This window comes from Scyliorhinus canicula, chromosome 11, assembly GCF_902713615.1.
Source record: "Scyliorhinus canicula chromosome 11, sScyCan1.1, whole genome shotgun sequence".
In the NCBI taxonomy this organism is placed as follows: domain Eukaryota; kingdom Metazoa; phylum Chordata; class Chondrichthyes; order Carcharhiniformes; family Scyliorhinidae; genus Scyliorhinus; species Scyliorhinus canicula.
This window is the reverse complement of record NC_052156.1, coordinates 121842073-121860858: the sequence shown is the minus strand read 5'-3', so window position 1 is coordinate 121860858 and position 18786 is coordinate 121842073. Positions and strand designations below refer to the sequence as shown.

The 18786-nt window shown below is 46.7% G+C and overlaps 1 protein-coding gene across 1 annotated transcript in view; it reads right to left on the bottom strand.

Moving 5' to 3' along the window:
• lrrk2 (leucine-rich repeat kinase 2) overlaps positions 1 to 18786 on the bottom strand; it is a 184732-nt gene that overhangs the window by 103436 nt on the left and 62510 nt on the right. The window contains exon 14 of the mRNA XM_038812210.1: positions 6013 to 6140. Within this exon, the coding sequence (XP_038668138.1) occupies positions 6013 to 6140 (128 nt within the window). The remainder of the gene's footprint in view (positions 1 to 6012; positions 6141 to 18786) is intronic.

Here is an 18786-nt window from a genome sequence, read left to right as displayed (position 1 = left end):
GAAGATGATGGCAGATCAGGGGGGTAGATAGTTTATAGTAGTGGTCACTTGGAAGGGGAGGTTGGTGGTGTTGGTTAGCGTGTATGTCGCAAATTGGGATGATGTAAAGTTTATGAAGAGGATGTTGGCGGCCATCCCGAGCGTGGACATGCATCAGTCAATTTTAAATACAGTGTTGCAGTGATGAATCGATCTAACCCACGCTCATGGACCTCTTCTGGGGGGGGGAAGGGGGAACTGTGGTGATTCTTGCATCCAGAGGGAGAGAGTATTCCTTTATCTCACCAGTGCATAATGTATATTGAAGGATAGATGTCTTTATCATGGGGAGATTGTTGGTGTCGGGGGTGAGAAAAGCTGAATACTTGCCGATCGTTATTTCAGATCACGCTCTGCACTTGGTGAATGTGGTCTTGGAGAAGGGGCCTGCATAGAGGCCGGGGTGGAGGATGGATGTGGGGCTGCTTGCAGATCCGGGCTTTTGTGTGAGGATGGCAAAGGTGATTGATGATTATGTGGGTTTCAATAAAAATGGGGCGGTCTCGCCGTCGGTGATATGGGAAGCGCTGAAGTCGGTAGCAAAGGGAGAAATCATTTTGTTTAAGGCACAGGTGGATAGGGAGGCAAGAGAGGAACAGCAGCGGTTGGTAGATGAAATTTTGGAAGTGGATGGGAAGTATGCAGAAGATCCCACTCCGGAACATTTGGCCAGTAGAAAGGAACTGCAGGCGCAGTTTGACCTTTTATCTCCAGGGAAAGCGTTATACCAAGTGAGGCGGGTGAAGGGTGTGGTATACAAGTACAGGGAGAAGGCCAGTCGCTTGCTGGCAGGATAGCTCCTGATATAAGGTGACCAGCTCTCCTCAAGTGAGCAGGCGGAGGCAACAGAGGCAGAGGTAACTGTAGGCCACTGCTCACAGTGGATGGAAGTCAGCTCCCACCTTGCTGAACTGGGGAGAGCTTCGGAAGTCACATAGAAGGTGGGTCATTCCGAAGCAGCAATGGGAGATGTGTGCCCACTCCCTGTCACAATTCCTGGAGGTAGTGCAGAACCTTGGGCAGGGATTGAAAGAGGCATATGGCTCAGGCATATGACCGCATGAGCTCCTGCACTGAAAGAGTGGTCAATCTTGAGGATAGCCATACATAGCATTATGCTGAGTAGATGCCAGATCATATTGCAAGTCACATCTGTAGCACTGACTGGTCATTGCGCTGATGGCACATGAATAGGCAACCAAAATGTCATCTGATTTAATAAAATAAATTGTTTGAACATTCATGAATATAGCTCAATATTACATTATTGGGCTGCGCGGAATAATGTCAATACAATGGTCCTGGTAAAATATACCATGCTCTTCAGTGCCCTACCACTAACAAGGTCAAGCAGCACTTAATCAGCACTTGCACAACTCACCCCATGATGCTCGCAGTCATGGCGCCAAGCCAACCAGCCCCAAAGTTTGCGAACGCTCCTAGATATGGTGAAGGCCAGGAGGCACATCCTGTTCCCCAGGGGTCCTGGAGGGAGAGCCACAGGACAGCCAATGCTGCTGGGGCGAAGTGGCAGCTGCTGTAAGCTCGTGCAGCGTGACCAGGAGGATTGGCCTCCAGTGCCGTAAGGCGGTCTCCCGCCTCCCCCCCCCACCCCCAGATCCTTCCCACCCCCCAACGCAACCAGACTCCTCCACAACCTTCCAACTGCACCCCACAACCCACCCTTTACACCCCCCTCCCTCACCCCAACCCTCCCAGCACTGAGGAGAGGTGAGGATCCACCGGGCCCCACCCGGATGGACTGTCACATGTGAGCTGCTATTGCCATACAGACTGACCCATCCCTCACACTGACCACGTGTTCATTATCCTGCAGGTCCTCCAGCCGGTGGCGCCAGACCAGCCGGGGTGGTCTCCCTCCCCTGCCTCCCATGAGACCACCTCGGAGGAGAGCTCCGAGGATGCCAGTCAATGCATCACAGCTATCATCCCCGTCCTTCACCAATGCAGATACACGCACCTCGATGAGCAACGTCAATGGACAAGCTCATGGGGCACAATCTGGTGGGCAGCATACAGTTGCTGATGCACATCAGGTGGAGGCAGTAATGGCCAGGCAAGACAGCAGTTGGAGGGCTGCTGGATCCCAGCACGTAGCTGGGTCCAATCAGATACTGAGCCTCTGGAAGAACTTTACCCAGAGCTGATGGATAAGTTAGGGAGAGGCCGGGACATTTGGAGGGAATCACTCCAGCAGGTCCATAGTTGATTGGCAAGTCCCAGAGGCTACGGGCCCAGGAGGTATCTCCCGCAATGCGTGGCACCGAGGCCAGCACTGCTAGAGTGGCGACTGCAGTATAGAGCCTGGTGCATGACGTCAGCAGCATGAGTGAAGGTGTCCAAAGCGTGGTGCAGTCAGCGACGGCCATGGCCGAGGACCTCGGTAGACTGTTCAATTCAATGGGAGACGTGACCCAGTACCTGGTTGACGTTTGATGAGGCATTGCTCTCAGATGGGAATGGCCAAAGTGCTGAGGAGCTTGTCTCAGTCACAGGTTGGGGCACTGCAAAACATGGCCCAAACAGAGGAACATCGCCAAGGGCATCAACATCATGGTGCAGACATTGGGAAGCCACCAGAGTTGGCAGGGCCTGATGTTGCAGGGGCATCTGTGGCTCAATCCTGCTGCCCCCCCATCCCGAGGTGAACCCTTGGGCCCTGTAGGCACCAACCAGGAGGGGGCACTGGGTGCCAACCCAAACCCGCCCCAGTAGTGGTGACGACAGCCACCAGCTCCCCCAAGTTCCACCCCTCTGATGAGACATTGTCTAGCCGCCAGTGCCCAGAACAGGGAGACACAGTTGCGTATGCGCCGCCAACAGGTGCACCAGAGCCCTCCAGGGGTATCGAAGGCCACAGAATGAGGTAAGCAGCTGGTGCCTTCACCTCTGATGCGTATCCTGGGGATACACTTAGACATAGAGTACATTGGGGATCACTGAGGGCATGGGTGATGGGGGTAGGGAGTGCAGTGTGCACTGGCAGGAGGGAGGGAAGGTGGGGATATGGGGATAGTGTGGCAGCACCATTGGGATATTGGGGAACTGGTGTACACTTGAACGCGGAACATTAAAATACCCTCAACATAACCAGTATGATGCCTGTGGCTCTTTTTTCCGCAATGCGGGCCCACCACCAATCCCATATCCCATCCCCCCAGACATGCACCCCTTCCCCCCCCTCCCAACTCGATAGGACAGCCCACATGTATCCGGCCTCGGACTTGTTCCCGGGACTGGGGCCCATCCCCTGTTTAGCAATAAGGCCCTGTTTATGATAAAATGACTGATTGCAGGCATGATGGAAAGTTTTGGGCCAACTTGAAATGGGCACATTCAAGGACCAGTAAACCAACGACCTATTTAAAGGCGAGTTTTCAATGCACAGATCAAAAGTTTGCGATATGCAAAGCAGAGACTGAGCTGACACCTTTGACCATAATATCTGCAATATGAAACTGTGGTTAGAAGAAAAATGTCATTAAACAGTTTGAAATAGAACACAAGTTCTCAGACGCAGGTCAGTAGAGTATAAGAACCAACTTCAAAGGCTTTTTGCTTCAGCAAAGACCTATGACCAACCTCGTACATGTAGCACCCTGAGTGAAGGCTCAGAGAGCAGAACAGACCTCCGAGAAGAATTTGGCCATTTTAGTTCAAAGGGAAAATATCTAGTTATGTCTGAAGCTGTGAGTCTTGAGGCAAATTATGATCAGCTGTATAGCGTAAGGTTTTAATACATGGTGTATTTGATGCAAGTTTAGTGAATAAATCGTGTTGAATCATAAATTCAGCATAGATTGTTTGATACGTGACTGTTTAACCTCTTGCCAGAACACAGACTAAGGGTCAACACCTGGGTGTTCGGAGGTTGACTGCTGCATCCGTGGTGCTACCTCCCACAGTGTTCAAGAACAGTGTTTAGGCATCAAGGTGTGACTGGGATGCTAGGCAATAAGCCCCACATGCTAGATGGCCCGACCACCCACAGGGATCCACTTGGGATGTGTGAAGATTGCCAATTCCCTATTAGCAATAGGCTTCAGCCGCACAGTCAGTGGGAGTTGTGGGCGATCTGCGGGGCAGACAGGCAGGGGCTGGGTCGCCCCGGTACTGGAACACACAGTCCATGGGTTGGCATTGTGAACCCACAATCCACCCGCCGCACGTCCACCCTCCCCACCCCGCCATCCCCCATGGCTGCACCCCCAGCTGCCTCCCCCTTCCAGTGCCCCCGGGCTCATTGCCTGTGAGCGAAGATGGCTGCTCACCTCCTTGGCTCCCCACAGCAGCCCATCCGCCAGGTTCACGTTTTTCAAAAGGAGTATTAATCGATGCCAGCGTGACCACTTACTGGGAGGCTGATGAATGACGGGAGACCATTGGATATGGGGTGGCTCCCGTTAATTGTATGGAAATAGGGCTTAAGTGGTGATAACTGGTTTCTTGCCATGCTACAGCAAGATCCCGATTTCGCCTACGGGAGCGGGCAGGTTGCATCGCAAACGGTTTGATGCCCGCCGTGGCTCTTCTTTTCCGCCTCTCCCACTATTCACCAGCCTTGTTTCACTCGAGCGAGAGCGCAACTGGGCCAGAGAATCATCCCAATTTGAATTTAGTAAAACCAACACCTCTGCAAAACACAATGTGACACAGTCATTCAAAAGTACGATGCACTTGCCGTTCAGTTCCATATTGCTGTATGTCAGCATAATGTGCAAAAACAGTTAATGGTTCTGTCACAAAGTGGTAGAGGCACTTGATTCACTCTATGCTTAAGTCCCAATAAATAAGCAGAACAGAAAACTCTTTGAAACTCAAAATAAGCCATTAATTGGAAACTTTTACAGCTGCTAGGTCAGTTTTGGGACCTGTGCCGGCTAACGCAATAGAGAGAAAATAGAGGAAATAATTTCTTGAATATTTTAGATAACCAAGTGCAAAATGTGAATATGGTTCAAATGAATACAGAGAATGATTTCGGTTTTGGTGCAGGAGGCGGTGACAATACTGAGGCAGTGAAATCTGTCAACAAACATTGTTACACTCAGCCCACAAGAAAATGATTTGCAATGGTTATGTACTACCCGCAATAACAGTTTTGATAGTCATGCACATGAAAGATTAAATCACTTTTCCGTTTTGGAAATAAGATAAAAAGCCAAAGTCTGAATTTCTATGTTCCTGCCGTCTAATAATTTGCTGAGTCTGTCAGAAGTGAGGTGTCACTTCACACAAGATGGCCGAGCCAGCATTGTCCACATCCTGTAAATTAATTTTAGAAAACCTCTCGCTGGCTCATTCAACTGTGGAGTAGTGTAAATTGCACAGCATGTGCTCTGGAACCTCGTTTTAATACATTAGCATGTCATTAGCGAGCACTCCCTCCAGGCCTCATGAAATCTTGACGATGTCACGCCTGTGACATACACACCAAACCTAACCAGACGTGAGGCAGTCGAGTGGATCCCTCTGGGGATATAGCCTCTAGGGGAAGAGAGACATCAGTGGCACAGGTTGGCAAACCGAGTTGGCACTGCCAGGGCACCCGAGTGGGAGCCCCATGGCAGGGTGTATATGCATGTGGTGGGCAGTGTGGAAGGGAAATCTGCTGACAATGACTGTCAGTGGTGGTGGGGTTGGGGAAGGAAGAGCCCGGAGCCGTCTGAGATGTGTCCTGTGTACCATTCGTCTGCAGCGCTGGTCACCTTTTTAAGATGGCGCCCCCATATGTTTGAAGCCGGTTCCTGGTTCTAGGAAACCCCGCCTCGCCAACGTGATGACGTTAACCATGCCCACTCACTAGTTTTTATCTCAAGAGGTTCAAGATTCCATGAGAAATCCTGTCAATTCCATTGGCGGGATTCACTCCGTTTTTCTCCCCGAGACTTTGCCATTTTTTGGTCAAATTACACCCATGTTATATAGACCACAGATTTGTTCTGATCTTACCTTATTCATAGCATCGAGAATCAATCCATGAAACCCATCTGGCAAACACTGTTTTTTAATTGTTTTCTGCATTGATTCCAACTCGTTCGTATCTTGCTCTGCATCCACCATGTCCTCTTTCAGAGTAACTTTGGACACAAGGTAGTAAAACAAATATATCCAATTAAGAGCAGTTCAGAATAAATTAAAATAAAACAATATGAAATGAGAAAAAAAAACATTTAGCTCATCAAGATGTAATAAATGCAGGATTTTAGATATCTTGCATTATAAACATTTGGCCATTTAAGGGTTAAACGGCTGGGTTAGAATGTGTTTGACTGCAATAGTCATGCTTTTAAAATAATCTTGTTTTGCAAGAGCGGAAAGCTTTTAGGAGCCAAAGGTGAAATTGACCATCGTAAAAGTCTGGGCTAATGCACTATTGTTTACTGTGGGGAATCCCTGGGGAGTTAATTTGTTTTCAGTCTGGGGAGTTAATTTGTTGTCAGCTTGGCAAGATGATGGAACTAAAGGTATTCAGAAAGCTTTTGAGTTGAGTTCTGATCTGACCACCCTTTAGACCACAAGTATAGTCTTTTGCTCTCACAGTAGGATCGTAAATAAAAAAGATTAATAGTGTTTAACGCCATGCAGACTTTTCAGAGGACAAGGGGGAAGCAATACAAACCGGATTAAACAACTTTTAAAGACATCCAACCCGAGTCTGCAGAGGTTCTAACAAGAGCCAAATCTGTTCTGGAAAGCAAGGATTACTTGAGGATGGATTGAGAGCTGTATGTTTTTCCTTTCTTGTTATTTAATTGAGAATAGAGATAGTATTTACTGTATTTAGCAATATTGTTTAAGAGGTAATTGTAAGCTATTTTTGGATGTGATGTTAAAGAGTTTAATATTGTGTTAATAACAAAGTTTTGCTTTAAAATACCAAATCCCAATTTTTTCATGCAATCACTCCTGGAGTGAAGTATTCTTTCCACTGGATTTCGGTCCAATATCATAATCACTGTTGGGGCCTGGATTGTGCAATATTTATTATCCTAGACTTCACATCCTTAATGTCCTGATGAAAAGTTCTGCATAAATATTCCACAATTAAAAAAGATGATCCAGATTATACAACCATTTGCCTACATTATTTAATCTTTGAATTTTACAACTTTAACCCAATCAGTGTCACAAAGGCCTCATAGTATTTGATATTTCAGTACACCCTTCAGAATAATGACAATATTTGCAACTATCAACCCACAACTATCCTTTTCTCTTTGTTTACACTTATAGGAATCTTCTTTACTTTGCAGAATTGATTTTGTTTTTAATATTTTCCATATTTTTCCCACTCTGTCGGTATCTAACGTTCTTCAAAGTGAAAAACTCTTATTTTGCCCAATCATTTTTTTAAATGTTAATTCTTTCATATGATGTAGCTGGGGGGTGCAGCATTTGCTGTCCATCCCTAATTGCCATTTACAACTGAGAGGCTTGCTAGGCATTTTCAGAGGGCGGTTAAGAGTCAACCACTTTGCTATGGGTCAGGAAGTCACGTGTCGACCAGATGAGGTAAGGACGGCAGGTTTCTTTCCCTAAAGGACATAAGTGAACCAATTGGAGTTTTAAACGACAATTCATGATAGTCTCATGGTCACCGTTACTGAGACTAGCTTTCAATTCCAGATTTGTTTATGACATTGAATTGAAATTTCACCAGCTACCATTGTGAGGTTTGAACTCACGCCCCAAAGCATTGGACTGGGTCCCTGGAGTGCGTGTCTAGTGGCATTTTCACTGTGCCACAATCAGTTAAATTAATCTTTAATGTTAACAGAATACATAAGTCAGCTTTTTCCTACATTGTAGTGTCACTAGCGGTACACAAATTCGTAGATTCAGGCCAGAGAAGTCTAGACAGGGAATCCAATGGATAAGAGAGTTCAAAAATAGGTTCCTTAGTTTACTGGCAATCTCCACTGTTTAAAAACTTATCCTTTGAATTTTAGAGTTCTTTCAAGGTCAGCTTCGCAAATGAAGCATTTGCCAAGAATGCCATCAACATTACAATTTGTTGGCCTGCCAAAATAAAATGTCATCCTTTCAACTCAAATCGAGATTTGCGCACGTGCATACATAAAGAGAGACTGTTGTCTAATTTTTCTACTCTGAACATAGATATGTTGATCCCCGCGCTACTCCTTGTCATTAACAGCATTTGAAGTCTGCTCTTGGTGTTAATACTGCAGCAGTTTCCATTCATAGGCCAGTATACAAGTAGAAGCTGGTAGTTGGTCACTGGGCTAGACACAATGAGCAACAGTTAATGAATAAAAAATTAAGATCACGATTTTTCTGAATCTACAACAATGGAAAGGTTATGAAGAACTTTTAATAATGCAGCATTTCAAAATGAAGCTATTTTAATTATTTTAATGAACTTGATATTGACCACCACTACAATATGTCTCATTCCTAATTTAACTAGCAATCTTTTTTAAATAAGTAGTGTTGTCAATTCAAGCTATCTTATGATTGCAGATTTCAAGCATCTTTCAAGTATTGGACGGATCTTGTGAATTAGCAAAGTGCACTGTTACATAACCTTTGAGAAACTTTGAGATTAAATGTCACAGTACGAGGCAAAAATCACAAAAGTTACTAAAGTTATGCCCAACCTTTAAAATCACAGCTATTGAGTGAATTCTCCACACTCAGTGCTTGATGGAATGCTGACATATTCTCACCTATATACAACACTCCATTCAAAGTGTTACTTCACCATGGCTTCCCAGGTTAGTACTGCGATAGTACTGCAGGGATTATTATGTTATAGTTTGAGCTTCCTCAGCTCTTTGCCTGATAAGCCCCTCGAGCCTATTCCACCATTCAATGGGACCATGGCTGATCCAATATTCCTCACGTCCTGCTCTTTCCCGGTAACCCTTGATTCCCTGATCAAGAGTCTATCTATCTCAACCTTAAATATACACAAGGACTCTGCCCCCTCAGCTCTCTGTGGCAAGAAGTTCCAAACACTCAAAACCATGAGAGAAGAGAGTTTGTGCAGGGGGTCGGGATTGAAGGCGCTAGCAACAGCGCCGCCCCCGATAGCCCCGGGGAAATACTCAGGGAGTACGGTAATAATAGCTTCATTGAGAATGTAGAGGCAGTTTCACCAACACTTCGGGTCGGGGGGCAGGGTAAAGGGAAATGCCGATTCAGGGGAACCGCAGATTTGAGCCAGGGAAGTGGGACGGAAATTTTTGGAAATGGGAGGAGAAGGGGATAAAGACACTAAAAGATTTGTTTCTTGAGGATCGGTTTGCAGGATTCAAGGGGCTGGAAGCAAAGTATGGGCTGGAGCAGGGGGAAATGTTTAGATACATGCAGGTTCATGATTTTACCAGGATGGAGATACAGAATTTCCGGCTGGTGCTGGCCTCCACATTGCTGGGTGAGGTGCTGACGACAAGGGGATTGGAGAAGGGGATAGTGTCGGCGGTTTAGTGTTTTGGAAGATGAGAAGGCACCACTGGAAGGGATCAAAGCAAAGTGGGAGGAAGAGTTGGGAGAGGGTGTGGAGCAGGGGTTTTGATGTGAGGTGCTTCGGAGAGTGAACGCCTCCACCTTGTGTGCATGATTGGGGCTGATACAGCTGAAGGTGGTATATGGAGCACACCTCACAAGGGCGATGACGAGCCGGCTCTTTGAGGGGGTAGAAAATGTGTGTGAACGTTGTGGAGGGGCCCAACTAATCACGTTCATATATTTTGGTCCTGTCCAAAGCTGGAGGATTACTGGAAGAAGGTTTGTAAGGTGATCTCTAAAGTGGTGCACGGGAAACTGGACCCAGGCCCTCGGGAGGCCATATTCGGGGTGTCGGACCAGCCGGGTTTGGAAACCGGTGCTGAGGCAGATGTTGTAGCCTTCGCCTCGTTGATCACCCGAAGGTGGATCCTGATAGCTTGGAGAGCAACCTCTCCACCCTGTGCCCTGGCGTGGCGGGGGATCCTGTTGGAATTCTTGACTATTGAAAAGGTAAGTTTGAACTGAGGGGAAGGATGGAGGGGTTCCTCAATTCATGGGCATTATTCATTATGCACTTTCAAGAATTGGATAACATCGACCATTAGTGATTTGATTTCATTTGATTTATTATTGTCACATGTATTAGTATACAGTGAAAAGTATTGTTTCTTGCATGTTGTACAAACAATGCATACCGTACATAAGGAAGGAAGGATAGACTGCAGAACATAATGTTACAGTTCTAGCAAGGTGCAGAGAAAAGATCAACTTAATACGAGGTAGGTCCATTCAAAAGTCTGATGGCAATAGGGAAGAAGCTGTTCTTGAGTCGGTTGGTACATGACCTCAAACTTTGGTATCTTTTTCCTTACGGAAGGAAGTGGAAGAGAGTATGTCCTGGGTGCGTGGGGTCCTTAATTATGTTGGCTGCCTTTCTGAGGCAGCGGGAATTATAGATAGATTCAATGGATGGGAGGCTGGTTTGCGTGATGGACTGGGCTACATTCACGACCTTTTGTAGTTTCCTGTGGTCTTGGGTAGATCAGGCTCCATACCAAGCTGTGATGCAACCAGAAAGAATGCTTTCTACGGTGCATCTGTAGGAGTTGGTGAGGGTTGCAGCTGACATGCCAAATTTCCTCAGTCTTCTGAGAAAGTTGAGTCGTTGGTGGGCTTTCTTAACTATAGTGTTGGCATGGGGGGGACATAGACAGTCTGTTGGTGATGTGTACACCTAAAAACTTGAAGCTCTCGACTCTTTCTACTTCGTTCGTATTGATGTAGACAGGGGCATGTTCTCCACTACGCTTCCGGAAGTCGATGATAATCTCCCTCGTTTTGTTGACATTGAGGGAGAGATTGTTGTCGTCGCACCAGTTCACCAGATTCTCTGTCTCATTCCTATACTCTGTCTCATCATTGTTTGAAATCCGACCCACTACAGTGGTGTCATCAGCAAATTTGAAAATCGAGTTGGAGGGGAATTTGGCCACGCAGTCATAGGTGTATAAGGAGTATGATGTGGAGATGCTAGCGTTGGACTGGGATGAGCACAGTAAGAAGTCTTACAACACCAGGTTAAAGTCCAACATGTTCGTTTCAAACACTAGCTTTCGGAGCACTGCTCCTTCCTGAGGTGAATCTGAGTTTCACCTGAGGAAGGGGCTGTGCTCCGAAAGCTAGTGTTTGAAACGAACATAGAATTATAGAATTTACAGTGCAGAAGGAGGCCATTCGGACCATCGAGTCTGCACCGGCTCTTGGAAAGAGAACCCTACCCAAGATCAACACCTCCACCCTATCCCCATAACCCAGTAACCCCACCCAACACTAAGGGCAATTGTGGCCACTAAGGGCAATTTATCATGGCCAATCCACCTAACCTGCACATCTTTGGACTGTGGGAGGAAACCGGAGCACCTGGAGGAAACCCACGCACACACGGGGAGGATTTGAAGACTCCGCACAGACAGTGACCCAAGCCGGAATCGAACCTGGGACCCTGGAGCTGTGAAGCAGTTGTGCTATCCACAATGCTACCGTGCTACCGTGCTGCCCGAACATGTTGGACTTTAACCTGGTGTTGTAAGACTTCTTACTATAAGGGGTATAGTAGGGGGCTGAGGACACAGCCTTGTGGGGCACCGGTGTTGAGGATGATCGTGGAGGAGGTGTTGTTGCCTATCTTTACTGATTGTGGTCTGTGGGTTAGAAAGTTCAGGATCCAGTCGCAGAGGGAGGAGCCTAGGCCAAGGCCACTGAGTTTGGAGATGAGTTTCGCAGGAATGATGGTATTGAAGGCTGAGCTGTAGTCGATAATTAGGAGCCTTACATAGGTGTCTTTGTTATCTAGGTGTTCCAGGGTAGAGTGCAGGGCCATGGGGATGGCGTCTGCTGTGGACGTGTTGCACCGGTAGGCAAACTGTAGTGGATCAAGGCAATCTGGGAGGCTGGAGTTGATTCGTGCCATGACTAACCTTTCAAAGCACTTCATGATGATGGATGTCAGAGCCACTGGACAATAGTCATTAAGGCACGCTGCTTGACTTTTTTTGGTACAGGGATGATGGTCATCTTCTTGAAGCAGATAGGGACCTCAGATTGTTGTAAAGAGAGGTTGAAGATGTCTGCGAATACCCTCGCCAGCTGATCCGCGCAAGACTTGAGTGCTCGCCCGGGTTCCCCATCCGGGCCAGTGGCTTTCCATGGGTTGACCTTCAAGAAGGCTGCTCTAACGTCTGCAGTGGTGATTCCAGATACAAGTTCATCCGTGGCTTCTGGGGGGGGGGGGGGGGGGGGGGGGGGTGTGTTGAGAGGGTTGGGGGGAGGGGTACTGTAGTGGGGTGGTGGTTGAGAGGGTTGGGGGAGGGGTACTGTATGTGTTAATGGTGACTATGGGTGATTCCTGATTCCTTTTTGTTATTTGTTCATGTTAACATGCGGGCAGTTGTTTAGGGGTTGGTGGGAGGATGGGATTGTTGTTGATATGGGGGTTGACATTATATTCATTACTGCTTATTGTTTTATGTTGGTGAGTGTAAATTTGGGAGAAAATGTGACAAAGGAGGAGAATAAAAATATTTTTTAAAATGAGAGAAGAAATTCCTCCTCATCTCAGTCTTAAATTGGCACCCCTTCGAGACTATGCCCTCTGCTCCTAAATGCTCCCGTGAGGGGACGCATCATCTCAGTATTTACCCTGCCAGGCCCCTTAAGAATTCTATATGTTTCATTCTATATGTTTCTCATTCTTCTAAATTCCAATGAGTAGAGACCCAACTTGCTTAACGTTTGTTCACAAGACAATCCCTCCTTATCGGGGGATCATACTAGTGAACCTTCTCTGAACTACCTCCAACTAAATAATATCTTTCCTCAAATACTGCTCACAGTACTCCAGGTGTGGTCTTACCAGTAACTTGTACAGTTGCAGCAAGACTTCCCTGCTCTTATACTCCAAACCCCTTGAAATAAGGGCCAACATTTCATTTGCCTTCCTGATTACCTGCTGCACCTGTGTGCGAGCTTTGTGTGTTTCAGACACAAGTAACCCGAAGTCCCGTTCTGTTGTAGCTTTCTGCAGCTTTTCTTCATTTAAATAATACTGTTCTTTTGTTCTCCTTTCCAAAATCAACAACTTACATTTTCCCACATGATACTCCATTTGCCAACTTTTTGCCCACTTACTTAACCTATCAAAACTCTTTGCAAACTGTTTGTATTCCTCTCGCAACTTGCCTTTCCACCTATTTTTGTGGTGTCTACAAATTTGGCTACAGTACATTCACTTCCTTCCTTCAAGTCATTGATATATATTTTAAACAGTTACAGTCCCTGCACTAATCCCTTTGGAATCCCACTGATTACAGGTCACCAACCTGAAAAAGTACCCTTTATCCTCACCCACAGTTTCTTTATGTTCTCTATAAAAGATCATTTTCAAAAGGAGACTTGGGTGTTTCATGATCGATGACCTCAGATCTCTTGCTCTTCTTTTAGCTTTCCATTGAGAACTGCTACTGTGACATCAGCTGTTTCAATTGCTTCACTCTCCTCACTTACTCTAACCTACCTCTGACTGGTCAGCAACTCTCAGGGGTGGTATTACCACTCTATTGTGGTGTTTCGGGAAGCCTGACAGTGTCCAGGTAAGTGCCTGGTTGCCTGGTAATTGTGTCATGGAAATCCTATCGAAACCGCCGGACACCTCCTCCTTCTTCTCCCTGGACCATTATCTCACCACCGAACATCAATCCATTGTTTCAAAGGCTGTCACCTCATCTCCTCTGGAAATTTAACCTCCACAGCCTTCAAAATCATAGCTTCCTACTTTGCACAATGTGTTTCTACCTACTTTCCAAGAGCCACAACAAGGCTGCCCTAGTAAGTAATAATTTCAGCCGACTGTTTGCCCACCAGAAATTATTTCCTCCTCTCTTGACTCTATTTTGTCTCCCTATTAAAAAGATTTAAATTACGGGATGTAGGTGTCACTGGTTTTGCCAGCATTTATTGGCCATCACTAGTTGCCCTTCAGAAGGTGGCGTTGAGCTACCTCCTTGAACCGCTGCAGTCCATGAAGTATAGGTACACCCACAGAGCTGTTAGGGAGGGAGTTCCAGGATTTTACCCCAGCGACAGTGAAGAAACTGCGATATATTTCCAAGACAGGGTGAGTGACTTGGATGGGAACCACCAGGTGGTGGTGTACCAGGTATCTGCTGCTCTTGTCTTTCTAGACGGTAGTGGTCATGCGTTTGGAAGGTGCTGTCTGAGGAACCTTGGTGAATCACTGCAGTGCATCTTGTAGATGGTAAACACGGTGGCCACTGTTCATCAGTGGTGGAGGGTTTGAATGTTTGTGGAAAGGGGATCAAGCCAGCTTTGTCCTGGATGGTGTTGAGCCTCTTGAATATTGTTTACAAAGACTTTTCCAAAGCCTGCATTGCATAACAGTTTCCAGGTCCTAACAAGCTCTTTTGCACCATGGATGTCCAATCTCTCTATAACTCCATCCCCCATCAGGATGGCCCAAGTGCTCCAAGCTTCTTCCTTGATCAGAGGCCTAATCGGTCCCTATCCAGCAGCACACTCCTCCAGCTGACTAAAATCGGTACCACTTCTTGATCTCATCTTGAACTGGAAGTTGAGTTAATTGCAGCTTTTAAACCACAGAATCCCTACAGTGCAGAAGGAAGACACTTGGTCCATCGAGTATGCACCAACCCTCTGAAAGAGCACCCTACCTCGCCCTACCCTACCCCCACCCTATCCCCGAAACCCCATAAGATGCACACTAAGGTGCAAATTAGTCTGGTCAATCCACTACCCTGTATATATTCGGAAAGTGGGAGGAAATCGAGCCACCTGGAGGAAATCCAATGTCGACATAGGCAGAACATGCAAACTTCTCACAGTCACCAAATGCCAGAATCAAACCCGGGTTCTTGGCGCTGAGAGGCAGCAATGCTAATCAACATGCAGCCCAAATTCCATAAGCCCTGATTCCAATTTCCACCCTTCTCTCGCCTACACATAATTCATCTCTGACTCTTCCCTTCCATCCCTCAATTCTCTGTTTCCATTTCTTGGGTTAAGCTATCTACCAATATCCACTGTAAGCCTATTGCCACATCTAAAGTGACCACATTTCCTCCCACTTTGTTCCCTGTTTTCTCTGTTCCTCAATTGATATTGCATGTGCTCTGGTGATGTCAACTGCTATACCAGAGCTTCTGATACATCTACCTTTTTCCTCAACTGAGGCTTCCCCCCACATGGCAGGGCTCTTGAACTTCTCTGATCCATTTCTCTGAATTTTTCATTCACCCCTTACTCCTCCTTCCCAGAACAACAACTAACCTCCCTTTATTCTTATATTCCATCTAACCAGTCTCTACATTCAAACGTCATCCTCCAACATTTGCGAGTGTCCAGCATGGCGCAACAAAAATCATTTCCCCCTCTCCTCCACTTTCAGCATTCCGAAGGGACTGTTCTTTCCAAGACACCCTTCTCCATTCCTCAATCACCCCCCACAAGCCTTCCCAATGCACCTTTCCATGCAAACGCAGGAGATGCTACACCTGCAATTTTACCTCCGCCCTTTCCATTGTTCAAGATCCCAAACATTTCTTCCAAGTAAAAGTGATTTACATGGGCAGCACAGTGGCGCAGTGGTAGCACTGCAGTCTCACGGCGCCGAGGTCCCAGGTTCAATCCCGGCTCTGGGTCACTGTCCGTGTGGAGTTTGCACATTCTCCCTGTGTTTGCGTGGGTTTCAACCCCACAACCCAAAGATGTGCAAGGTAGGTGGATTGAACACGCTAAAATGGCCCTTAATTGGAAAACATTTATTGGGTACTCTAAAAAATTTTTTAAAAAGTGATTTACATGTATTTCTTTCAATGTAGTACACTGTATTCAATGCTCATGATGTACTCACCTGAACACTGGGGAGATCAAAAACAGATTGCGTAGCCACTTTACAGAACACTTCCATTCAATGAGTAATAATGGCCTTGAGCTTCCAGTCACCTGCCATTTTAATTCTTCCATCCACTCCCACTTTTACCTTTGTCCTTCACCTCTTGCATAGTTCCAATTAAGCTCAACTTGAACTTGAGGAACTACACATCTATCGTTTCATTAGGCACTTTTACAAGCTCTGGATTCAACACTTGAGTTCAACAATTTCAGATCATAACATTTTCCCCCACCACCACCTCTATTTTAGGAAAGCAGTTGTTGGCAATGATTGTGCATTTCCCATTCACACCTCCTTTAAATCCATCATTGTTCCTTTAACTTATCCCATTACCATTTCATTCTGTGCTGCACGATTCTCCCTTTTATCATTTAATCTCTGCTACATTCCACCCTATAAAAGAACTTCATGGGCAGGATTCTCAAAACGCCGATGCCGAAATCTCGTTCGCCGATCAGCTGAAGAGTCCCTGATTGCGCCTAAATCGGGGGCGGGCCACTTTTACGATGCACCTCCCCTTCAATAACGGCATACAAAGAGTATGCCACGTGTCGTCAGGTCGGCCCCAGTCGTCACTCGAGGCCCTCCCCCGGTACGCACCCCCGATGGGCCGAGTACCCAATGGCGCAGAACACTTATGGGTTTTTTTTCCGTGGACCACGCGTAGCAGCTGTGGACTGTGTCCAGCACCACCACAGTCGGGAGGGGGGCATGCCGCTGACCGCGGGGGGGGGGGGGGGGGGGGGGGGTTCGGCAAGGGCTGGGGAACTGGTTGGGGTGGTCCGGGGGGTTACTTGGGGTCATTATTTGGCAAGCCAGGTCCATGCGCGGCCACGGACCCGGCCATTCTCCAGGCGTTTTTGGCATGGGAGCCAGGAGTTTTACCTGGCACAGCTGCAAGCCCCCCCAGCGGTCCCGGAATCGGTGCAGTTGTTGCAACGTTTTTTTCTGGCGTAAAACGCCACTGTTCCCACGCCGGTGTCAGCACTTAGTCTGGAAATCGGAGAATCCAGCCCGTTGTCTTTTTCCATGTTCCCAGCCCATGCATTTATTTGAAACTTCTAAACTTCTTACAGTTTTGATGAAACAGTAAACATTTCAGAATGATGATCCATGACTCTCTCTTTCTACAGATGCTGCAGGAACTACTGAGTATTTCCAAGATTTTCAAGTTTTTAATCCAAAACCTGCCTGCTCGCATATGTGAAGAGTGGAATCTTCCGATATTTTTTCAGTGTCAGTTTCACCGAGAAATTCGGCATGTAGCTCTCCAGCTGCACAGCGAGTTTTGTCTCCAGATTCTCTGCCAGTCTGTGCACAAAGTCGTTTCTGCTTTCATGCTAGTGGGGCAGGGCTTGATAGAGTCAGCAGCTCCAGCACCAGAGATCAGGGTGCTCTTTTGTTAAGGGCGCCCTGACCTGCGTTGAAAAGAAACTCCCTCCCATGGACAAGGGAGCCCCTCACAAGCACGGGGAAGTCCTCCCCACCACACAGGCACTGGGGCAACCACCCCACACATAAGGAGGATACACCCACAAGCAACACGGCAATCCCCCCCACCCCCCCCCCCCCCCCCCCCCCCCCCCCCCCCCCCCCCCCCCGCACAAGCACCAGGACATCCTACCCCTCACATTGGAACCACCCTCCCTCCAATTGGGGCTTCCCAGAGGCCCCGCACTGGTACAGTCCCCTGGCACTGCCACCATGGCACTGCCAGGGTGCCAGGGACAGTTTCAGGACACTGTCAATGCCCCTGAGTGCAAAACTCACCTTAGTATCCTTGGGGGGGTTCCCCTCGATTAATTCCCATTTTGCAAACCTTGCTGATGTGGGAATTCCTTACCTGGAGAGAATATATTGCGGGAAGTCCTTTAAATACATTTTGATTTATTTAAATGCATTTAAATGAGGTCCCCACTCATGATGTCACCAGCGAGGGGCGTGGAAACATCGTAAAATAAAATCTTGCCGACAGGAACCCAGTTTTCCAATTCTCACAAGGTTATGTGGCCACATTGCTGTTTATGCTGGGTAAAAGCAAATTATTGCAGATGCACCTTTCATTTTCTCACTCCACAGTATAAATATTTCCCACTTTCCGTCTTTTAGCTTTGACAAAGGGTCATCTGGACTCAAAACGTTAGCTCTTTTCTCTCCCTACAGATGCTGCCAGACCTGCTGAGATTTTCCAGCATTTTCTCTTTGGTTGCTGTTTATTCTGATAGCTAACGCGAGCTCAAAATCACCCTCCATATGTGGGATAGCATGTCCAGGATTAAATTAACCACTAGTGCTGGTTTCTAATGAACCATAGGTCAATGAGATGCCACACTTCCAAAAAGCAGAACAGGCCACTTAGCTGAGAAAAGCATGTAGACCAAAACTAATTGAGCAGGTATTTTTATAGAAGTGAAGTAATACAGCAAAATAATTTAAAATAATTGGACTGAAATCCGGTTCAAAGGAGTTAAAATACAATTTCCGAAACTACCACAGAGTTGAAGATTTGTAAATGAAACAGCCTTTAGTGACTTTCACAAAATTATAGTATGTGAACCATGCAAACCTCAGGTCATCCAGATTTCAGGTCTCCGGTTAGAACTAAACCTCCAGCGAAATTCCCCGGTTCTTAAACAAATCACAAGCCTTTCAAGTAACCCTTGCCCATCAACACAAATAAAGGAACAATTATGTGAAATAGGGTACAAGATGCTAATAAATGAATACATTTTTTTTTTAAATCACTATTTTCCATTCATCACACT